At 54.3% G+C, this 9,737-nt stretch overlaps 1 protein-coding gene across 1 annotated transcript; it reads right to left on the bottom strand.

Annotated features, from left to right (window-relative positions):
• Positions 1–1,674: 1,674 nt before the first annotated feature.
• Positions 1,675–8,921, bottom strand: Cpne6 (copine 6). Its single transcript, XM_041633887.1, has 17 exons — positions 8,447–8,921; positions 7,007–7,198; positions 6,480–6,659; positions 5,987–6,061; positions 5,752–5,826; positions 5,514–5,597; positions 5,334–5,423; positions 4,892–4,996; positions 4,601–4,687; positions 4,053–4,112; positions 3,659–3,792; positions 3,527–3,581; positions 3,393–3,444; positions 2,950–3,083; positions 2,594–2,830; positions 1,991–2,165; positions 1,675–1,873 (listed from the first exon to the last, which is right to left on the bottom strand). The coding sequence occupies exons 2-16, from the start codon at positions 7,172–7,174 to the stop codon at positions 2,028–2,030; spliced, it is 1,674 nt and encodes a 557-aa protein (XP_041489821.1). The 5' UTR covers positions 7,175–7,198; positions 8,447–8,921; the 3' UTR covers positions 1,675–1,873; positions 1,991–2,027.
• Between the last annotated feature and the right edge of the window lie 816 nt (positions 8,922–9,737).

Here is a 9,737-nt window from a genome sequence, read left to right as displayed (position 1 = left end):
TCGCACGGTCCCCTCCTCTAGCCTAGCTCATCCTTCGGCTATGCAGGAGACTGAAAGCGCAGTCCTTGCCGGCAGACCCCTGCTCATTCATTTCCCTTGCCTGCCCTTTGGCCAGCGGCCTTCCTCTTTAGCTTGGGTTCCTCCCTATGAGAACACTCAGCATCTTCCTCTTCAACATCCATTGTTGCAGGGAGAGGCTGGGGCAAAGGGAGCTCACCTAGGATCTCAATTCTTCTTCCTTTACACTGTGTTCCTTTTTTCTTTTTTTAACTATGTAGCCCAGGCTAGCCTCAAACTCATAATCCTTTTTCCTTTTTCTTTCCTTCCTTCGTTCCTTCCTTCCTTTTTTCCTTTTTTGAGACAGGGTCCCACTGTGCAGCCCTAGCTGGCCTGGAACCCACTTTGTAGATCAACTAAGACTTGCCTGCTTCACCTGGTGTGCTGGGTGATGGGATTAAAGGTGTGCACCACCACCCCGGCTATGCTGGGATTAAAGGTGTGCACCACCACCCCGGCTATGCTGGGATTAAAGGTGTGCACCACCACCCCGCCTATGCTGGGATTAAAGGTGTGCACCACCACCCCGGCTGTGCTGGGATTAAAGGTGTGCACCACCACCCCTGGCTATGCTGGGATTAAAGGTGTGCACCACCACCCCGCCTATGCTGGGATTAAAGGTGTGCACCACCACCCCGGCTGTGCTGGGATTAAAGGTGTGCACCACCACCCCTGGCCGTGCCCTCACTTTCCGAGTGCTAGGGTTGCAGGCAGGTGGCACATCTCCTACCTTTCCCTTACTCTGAACTTCATTTGTGTCCTCTTCTGTCCTTTGGAGCTTCAGTCCAGGCCATTGGCTCTCTTGCAACCCCTCCTTATTTGCACGGCACACAAGGGCAGAGACACTGTCCTCAGACGCTTGTGCCCATAAACCAGCAGGCATCTACGAGGTCTCAAGGTGGCATGTCTAGACCCTGTGGCTAGCTGAGGTACAGTAGTGATGATATGTGTGGGTGTTGTGGCTAGGCAGCTCCAGTTCTGACTCTTTTCTGACCCTGAAGCGTTAAAAATCAAGCCTTATTCGCTTCCTCGGATAGATGGAGAAATACCGCTCTGGCTTGCTATCACAATACACATTGAAAGGAGCCAATGTGATGTGTTAAAGAACAATACTGGCTGCGGTTGCCATGTTAGCAGTAAGAGTACCCAACTGGACTTCCCCAATGTGTGGTGCACGGAGCACGCATGGGAAACCAGGCCTTGCAGGCCTCAGTGTCCTCTTTGTGCTCCGCACTATTAGCAGACCTGCTGCGCCCCTCACCGCTCCACCATCCCTCCAGGGCCTGCCCTGCAGCTGTGTGGGGGCTGGGGCTCAGCCCCTGGGGTACTCAGCGGGACCTCTCTGGAGACAGATCTAAGAAAGCATCAGCCTGCCCTCTTGACAGCCCCTCATTACCCTCCCCCATCTCCTGCAATTAACGCCCATGGTGCTTAGACCCCCCTGGGCTTGGGAGGTGAGAGTAGGGGCTCCTTAGTTCCCACTGGCACACAGTTGGGGGCTGCAGAGACAACAGCATGCTTGGGGAGCTCTGGCTCAGATTTGGAAGGAGATTTGGCCCCCTTTTCTATGGTATATGTGGGAGGGATGGATTCTCCAACGAGCATCTGAGGCTGGAATACTGGGGTAGATCCCTTTATTAACACCCATAAAGCCACAATCACTGAAGGAAGCTATTGAGGGTCCACAGAGTTGAGGGGTATGGGGCTTGAAGAGATGGCAGTAGGGCCCACCACTCACTTCCAAGACTCACAGGGCACCACTGGTCCAAGAGGCAGAGACACTGGTCACCGGAGTCACAAGGGTCAGCACAGGCACCTGAGAGGAGCAGGATAGTCAAAAGCATCACGCCAGCCACAGCAGCCAAGATGGGTCATTCAGAGGCGCCACTTCGGACCCATTTTGCATGCTCCCTTTTGATCCCCAAGAACTTACTGAAGGAATGAGGGGGTGTTGGCTTGTGGAGAGGCAGTCATGGGCTGGGACTGGGGCTCACAGCTGGCGTGGAGGGTCTGGGAGCTCCTGGACTGATCCCTTGGCTGGCATAGTACTCTACCACCTGCCGTGGTACCTCTGCCAGGACACACTTAGCCAGGGCAGAGGGAGCAGCCTGCGGAGGGAAGGAGATTGGTTAGGGGCTGGAGAGTGGGAGCATCTGAGTCAAATGAGCTACTGGTGGGGCTTCAGAGTGGTGTGCTGGATTCTAGTGATCTTCAAAGGACATCAAGAGGATGAGAAAGACAGATTTGGGCCAGTTGGTGGCGGCGCATGCCATTAATCCCAGCATTTGGGAGGCAGAGGCAGGCAGACCTCTATGGGTTTGAGTTGAGGCCAGCCTGGTCTACAGAATGAGTTCCAGGACAGCTAGGGCTGTTACACAGAGAAACCCTGCCTTGAAAAACAACAAAACTAAAACTAAAACAAAACAACAAAAAAAGGAAAAAGAAAAAAAAAGAAAAGTAAAATAGAAAGACAGATTTGGGGGGCATGAATTGCTGAGAAGGCCTTTCTCACTGGAGGAGAGTACCAAATACTCACATCCTTGAAGTCCCTGAAGGGCACAAACTGGACGATGTCACGGGCTGCAGGTACCCCTTTTGGGCAACGCAGGGGACCATCATCTCCATCCAGTAGCCTCATGTCAGAGAAGTCAGCATTGCCCACACCCACAATAATGATGGACATGGGCAGGCGGGAGGCTCGCACAATGGCCGCTCGGGTCTCGGCCATGTCACTCACCACACCGTCAGTGAGCACGAGCAGTACCGAGTACTTCTGGGGGTGAGCAGAAGGGAAATACGGCTTGATTCTGTAGGAAAGGGCTCCGATGCTCTTTCCAAACGCAGGTCCTGACCCTGCAGGGCAGCACCTGCTTATCTGTTTTGCTTCCTCACCGTGGCTTGGCCAGTGCTCTGCTCCCGCTGGGCTGGCTCAGCCACGCGGTTGATGATGGGGGCCACATTGGTAGGACCATAGAGCTGGATCTGAGGCAAGCAACGGCGGTAGGAGGCGATAACCCCTGAGATCTCTGTAGGCAAAGAAAAGAGGTGAAGCTGGCAGAGTCAGTAGGGGCTCCAGGCACAGCAGAGTGGCTCCCAGCTCCTCACTAAGCAGAGAGAGAGAGAGAGAGAGAGAGAGAGAGAGAGAGAGAGAGACAGATGGTCCTTGGGGCCAGGAGAGGTAGGTGGGTCATAGCGCTCTTCCCAAATGAAGACAGGCTTTGGATGGGAGGAAGGGATGGGTCTGGGAGCTGAGTGTGCTAGGGTAGAGTCTGTGGTCCTGAGGAGGTCACAAGCATCTGTAGTGGCGCAGGGTGATGTAACTTCCCCCAGCTTACCTTCACATTCAGGATTTTCTGGGTCAAAGTTAATGGCAAAGTCGTGGGACACCTGTAAGGGTGAGGCAAGGCAGTGAAGGAGCTTCTCCTTTCTGTCTCCCCTGCCATCTTCCTGTCTCTCGTACCCAGCCTACCTCAAAGTTTGGGGGAATTCGAGCTCCAAAGCCGAAAGCTGGGAACCGCTTATCACTGTAGAGAGGAGAAAGCTGTGAAGGTCCTGGGCAAGGCCTCCCTTCCTGATCCACACCCTGCCCCCTTCCTGTTACCTGTCATAGTCCTGGCAGATGCCTCCCACTGTGCGCAGGGCCTGCAGGTAGTGATTGGGCTGTCGGGGGCTGAGGCAGTGCAGGGATTGGCTGCTCCTTGGGTCCCCATTGGAGGCAGTGAAGTCGATGGCCACCTGGGAGAAGGTGGGGAAGAGTCATGCTGCAGCCATGAGAACCAACAGACAGGCTAGGCCAGAGTTAGAATGTGTAAGAGAACCAGGGTGAATCTAGGGGAGCCCACGGGCAGCCTCATAGCTGAGTGGGGTGTTGGATGCAAGGTACACCAGATGCCCAGTTATTAAGGGCAGGGAGACTCTGGCTTCTTTCGTTTGCATGGATTTGGGCCCTCCCTTTTTCTTATGCCATCCCTCTGCCACCCGGGGTGGGGGCTTACTGTGAAGCTGATCTGGCAGCCACCCATGATGTAATCCAGGAAAGTGTGCACTTTTTCCACCTGGCAGAGGGGCAGGGATAATGAGGTAGGTGAGAGGGTCCTTTTGGGTGGAAGCTTTGGCAAGGCTTCATGGGGAAAGTGGGGCGGGGGTGGGGGACTAGGGTTTTAAAGGTTGCAGCTGAGGATGGGGATGGGACAAAGGTTTCCAGTTCTCAGAGCAAGTCTTTAAAGCAAGGGAGGGACAGACAGACAGACAGACAGACAGACACAGAACAAATACATAAATGCAAGTAATAAATGGTTGGAGAGAAGGCTCGGTAGGTAAAGGTACTTGTTACCCAGCTTCAAGACCTGGGTTTGATCCCCAGGACAGACATGGTGCAAAGGGGGGGGGGGCTGACTCCCAAAAGTTGTTCTTTGCCCTCCACATGGGCTCAGTGGTGCCGATGTGTCCACACAAGCACACTCCCAATAAATAAATGGAAAGTTTTTTTAAAATTAAGAAGGAAGGAAGGGCATGGGTGCTTGAGTTGTGAACTGTGACTTACTGTGCACTGAGCCAGAACAACCATCCCCGAGCTCTTGTAGTTCTTCTTCTTGTCCCGGTATTTGGGGTTGATACAATCCCACTGCATCTAGACCCACCCCACACCGCAAAGTCAGACGTCCATCAAGTAGACCTTCTGGTCCTTTCCTGCAGATGCTTCCAAGGCAAGACACTCATGACCCTGTCCTTGTGCCAAGCCTGGGCATTTTCCACCTTCTCTGTCTGCAGTCACCTACAGCCATATGGTCAGCAACCAACCCCCTTCAAGATTTTCCCATGGGGTCTTTGGCACCTCCTGCCCAGGGTTTGCTGTTCCTTCCTGCATTTCCTGGAATGTGCTGGTGAACTCGCCGATGAAGTCATGCTTCCCACTGGAGTCATAATCATACACCAGGAACTGAGGGAAGAGGGAAGAAGCAGTTTAGGGGCACTCTGTAGTGGCCCCAAAGGTTCCTGACTTAAGGTAGTAGGGGCCTCACACTGTCTAGGCCCAAACAGAGGTCCTCAACCAAGCAGAAGCCACCTGCTAAAAGTCATTCTTTAGCTCAATTTCTGGCAGGGAGTTTGGCCTCAGATAAAGGCACTTCTGTGGGAAGCTGAACTCTGAGCTGTGAGCTGTTATTTATCCGGCAGAGACACGCTGCGGTGCTTATCACAGGAGGGAGAGGGAGGAGGTTTGCAGTATCTTGGGGAGGGTCTCGGACAGCAGACTGGGTGCTCCAAGGGGGCTTTACCTTGAGAGGCCGATGGATGTCACAACTGCACAGAGAATGCAAGGACAGGCGGAATGGCTCCCAGCTGGGGTTCAGGTTGTTTTTTACCACCTTGGAGAGGCAGGAGGGATCTTGTCACTTCCTGTATGAATGTCTTTACCAAAATCTGCCCACCTCCATCCCATAGCCCTGTGCACCCACCTCAGTCCTCCAGACTAGCTGGTCACTCTGGTCTCCATTGGTCTTATAGATCTCCATGAAAGGGTCAGACTTGCTGAACAGATCCTGGAGGTGCAGGGGAAAGAGTTCATGAGTCTACGAGGAGGGTGGGGAGGGAGTAACACTGAGAAGAGAATTGGCTCGGGACCCTGGAATCTGTCTAGTGGGATGTCCGTGGCTCTCTAATGGGGCACGGATGCCTGCACTCCGGGGTTCCAACCTTGTTGTCCAGCTTGTGGGCTCTGAAGGTGAGTTGCACATAGTCGTTGGTTCCTGATACCTCCTCGGCTACGATCTGTAAAAGGGGGACACGGTGTTAAGGATTTTCTCCCCACCGGAAGGGCTGCCATATAGGCTTCCCATAAATGAAGGTGGCTGTAAGCCCAGTGTCACAGTGGATGTCTATATGGGGACATTGGCCTTGGCCCAGTGGTGAGCACAGTGGCTTTGCCTACCGTGATTGTAGACTTGCCCGCAGTCTTCCCATTCTTCAGCAGTAATGGTTTAGTGACCTTGGTTTGTGAGACAATCTAAAGACAGAGGTGGAGGGGGAGCCTGGCTGTAAGGCATGCATCTGCCTTGGACAAGGGTGTGAGGGTGGGAAAGAAATGCCCACAGAGTGTCCAGGATGTTGACCCTTTGATTGGACTAGTGTGGATTCAGTTTCTACAGCAGCCTAAAGAGAGGTGCTGGGAGGGGAGAGTGTAGTTTAGCCATGGGTTCAATCCCCAGCACCAAATACAACAACAACAACAACAGTAACAATAACAAAAGGAGCACTATGAGAATAACCTGCCACCCCCCCCCCCACCAGATGGAAGAAGTACATTAAAGAATCTTGTCCAAGGGTGCACATGCTTCAGAACTAGCTTCAGAGTTCCTTTCTCTTAGTGTGGCTTCCAGAGGCAGAAGCTGATGGTGAGGTAGGGACTGAACTGGGGTGCAGACCTGGCCCAAGGTGCACTCTGTAGAGCCAAGGAAGGTGTCGCTGCTGGGGCTGGTGGCTCCATCCTCTGCATCAAACACATGGAATTGCAAAGGCTGCTTCTCTTCAAAAAAGTATTCAAGGGCCAGCACCCGGGAGAAGACGGGGCTTGAACAGGAGCGGAGCACTTCTGTACGCTCCACCTGTAGCGGGAGGGATAGGCCCTCTGGGAACCAAGGCCACTTGTGCCTTCCCTGTGCTTCCCTGGCCACGTGGACTTGCCTTGGTCCTTTTGTCCCTGTCAACCAGCTCCTGTCTTTCTTAGCTGACTTCTGAATTTGGGGTACTGCTGGACTACTAGACCTCAGCCCTTTGGGGGCTCTGTAAGTCTCTGGCCAAAAAGTTTGGGTTTATAATGATATCACACTTACATTCAAGGTTATCCATAAGGCTAGAGAAGGTCCTTTGGAATCCTCACATCTCCCATGAGGCTCCCATTGCCCACTCACCCTCCCTCCTTCTTGGGTTTAACAAGGTTAGCTGCCCGCACCTCTACCCACTGCTCATCAGAGAACAGCTTGAGCAGCACACAGGGATGCGGCTTGGTGAGTGTGTCTCGATCCAGGAGGCCGTGGCAGGACACCCGCAGCTCCACCCGCGAGGCCCCCAGGGTCATGGCTGGGGGCTCAGGCACCCATGCCATCTCAGGGTCCGACATGACCGTGTGGACAGAACAGACAGCCTGGACAAGGAGAGGAGGAGTTTGTCTCTTGGGGGTCCTGGACCTATCCGTTGCTCTTCTTCCTGAGGTCCTGGGATCCTAAGGGCAGCCCACTTCCCCTGCCCTCTGCTTGACTTCCCTGAAGCTCTGAACAGCAAAGATGAGGAGTCCAGAGCCCTGCGCCTCTGTCACTCTGCCAGCCTAGGTGTCATGGATGGGGCTGGAACAGACTGGAGGGCTGGGATAGAAGTGGGTTCCTGGCAGTCTTGGCTCCTAGGCCATCGATTGATTTATGCCTCCTGCTGTCTCAGCACCTTCGGCTGTTTCCCAACTGGTGGATGAGCCAGTGCAGCACTCAGTCTTGGCACTAGGGAACCAAAGTGGGGCAAGGGGGTGGGGCAAGGGGGTGGGGAGGCCCCTGGAGGTCTGAAGAGGATGGGCCTTAGGGAAGAAGTCTGCCGTGGACAGGAACCAGATTATCAGTGGAAGGAGTTTGTGCCCAACTGTACCCACTGTCTTAGCGCCCCCCGACTCACTGTATGGGTGGCTGATGGAAAAGGAGGGGTGGTGGGCTTGGGGAGTGAGAGTCAGGACTGGGGCTCTGCCGTGAGCTCCCCAGGCGCTTGACGAGCCTGCAGTCTTCCCCCCTCCCTGTTCTCACACTTCTTGGCAACACAGGCACCGTCTCTTAGCGACAGGGTTTTGGGGGCGCCATGGCCCCCACCATGCTGCCCGTGGGATGCATGCGCACCACCCTCCCCCGGCAGAGTCACCAAGCCTCAGTCAGCAGCAAACGGGGGTCTGCTGACCCGAGTTCATGGCTGGTCCATCCCATCTCTCTGTGCCTGTCCAGATCTCAGGGTGAAGTTCTCTGATCCATGCCATTGCTTCCTGAGTGAGTGTCCACTGGTGTGCCCGAGTGCCCCACCCTCTGTCTGTCCCCCTCTGTCCTGTGTCCATCTCCAGGAGGGTGTGACAATCTTGTAGCTCTGTCAGAACAGGGACCAGTCCCTGGCTGGATACCAGCTTCCCGACGACATATCTTTCTAGATACCGGAGGGAGGGTCTGGACTTGGGGTGCTTTCTGTCTTCCAGCCACAAGTCTCTCAGTTAATGTGGCTGTCTTAAGGTAGGCAGGGGCATGGGGTGGAGAGGGGACCAGGTAGGGCTGGCTGGTGACTTCTCTGACAGCTGCAGGAGATGTTGTTGTGGAGACTGAGCCGGGGAAGGGAGGGCTCAGACTGGATTAGGGAGGAAGGGTGGGCTCACCTGGGCTTTTAGTTGGGGTCTCTTCTCTCCAGCTCTCCGGCCCTGCCCCTGACTTCCTTGCTGCTCCAGCCGCTGGCGCCGGCTCCGGCTCCGGCTCTGCTGCTATTTATGGGGCCTGGATGGGGAGGAGGGGGGCCGCAGCAGCAGCTCCCCCCCTGCACAGACTGATTGGGAGGGAGAAGAGGGGAGGGGCAGGGACAGTGCTTGGGAGGGAGCCACAGAACTAGGGAAGGAGGGCGGGCTGGGGGCAGACCCAAGGCAGGACCCCCACAGACACAGTGACACACATCTCCTTCACATCACACCCACACCCAGCATCACAGAGACACACACACATTTCAGGGGGACATGCACACACAGCCACACAGAGCAAGGACGGCGACACATGCACCCACGACTCACACATAGCTTGACACGCACAGGCGCCAGCACATAAATTCACAGTGACACCATGACAGTTCTAGCCCCAGTGATGCACCGTGGGAAGCACACTCTCATAGCACGTTCACACAGCATCATACTTGTTAAGGATATTTGTAGCTACACAGGAAAGAACCCTGGGCTGTACTTGTGACATACACACAGACACCTACTCTCACTAACCTGGATACAACAGAATGTTGATATCCGCATGCTCCTTAAAAACCACATGCCCCACACTGAACCTCAGGGAAAAGATCCAGTCCCCGAGTTACCCTTTCTTAGGGAAAGACAGAATGTGCACATGATTGCATTGGACAGGTTTTCATTCTTTCAGTCATGGAGGGCAGGGTAGCACACGTAGTGCAGTTACTGAAAGACTGACTTCCACCAAGGCATGTTCCTAGAGCCACAATGTACCTTATGGTCACATCCTTATGGGGGGGGGGGGGGCTGGGCCAGGTACAAAGCGTAAGGCAACAGAAGTAGTTATTCTCTGTGAGGTCAGGGGAAGTGAGCAGTTTCTGGGCTGCTATTAGCCGTGTGGGGAGACATTTGGGCGTGGCCATTGGAGGAGCACTCAGCCGCGTTCACAGGGACACCTTCAATCTCTGTCCCCTAAGCTGCTCATTTATTAAGGTAGAAACCATTTATGAACTACCTCCCGAGTGCTGGAGACTGTGCCAGGCACTGGGGCTAGTCAGGTAGTTAAGACGTAGCTCCTGTTCCCAAGCAGGCAGATGGATATGAGATAGAGGGACCTACACAGACATGTTAGGATGATATGAGATGCAGTTAAGTATGACACACACAGTTATGCTCCGGGAGAAAAGGAGGCATAATGAGGGAAGGAAGTTCAATCTGGGTGAGT

This window comes from Microtus oregoni, unplaced genomic scaffold, assembly GCF_018167655.1.
Source record: "Microtus oregoni isolate MIOR12 unplaced genomic scaffold, Mior012 000045F_ref0000178, whole genome shotgun sequence".
Classification (NCBI taxonomy): Eukaryota; Metazoa; Chordata; class Mammalia; order Rodentia; family Cricetidae; genus Microtus; species Microtus oregoni.
Note: the sequence above shows the minus strand (reverse complement) of the source record. Positions and strands in the feature narration are given on the sequence as shown.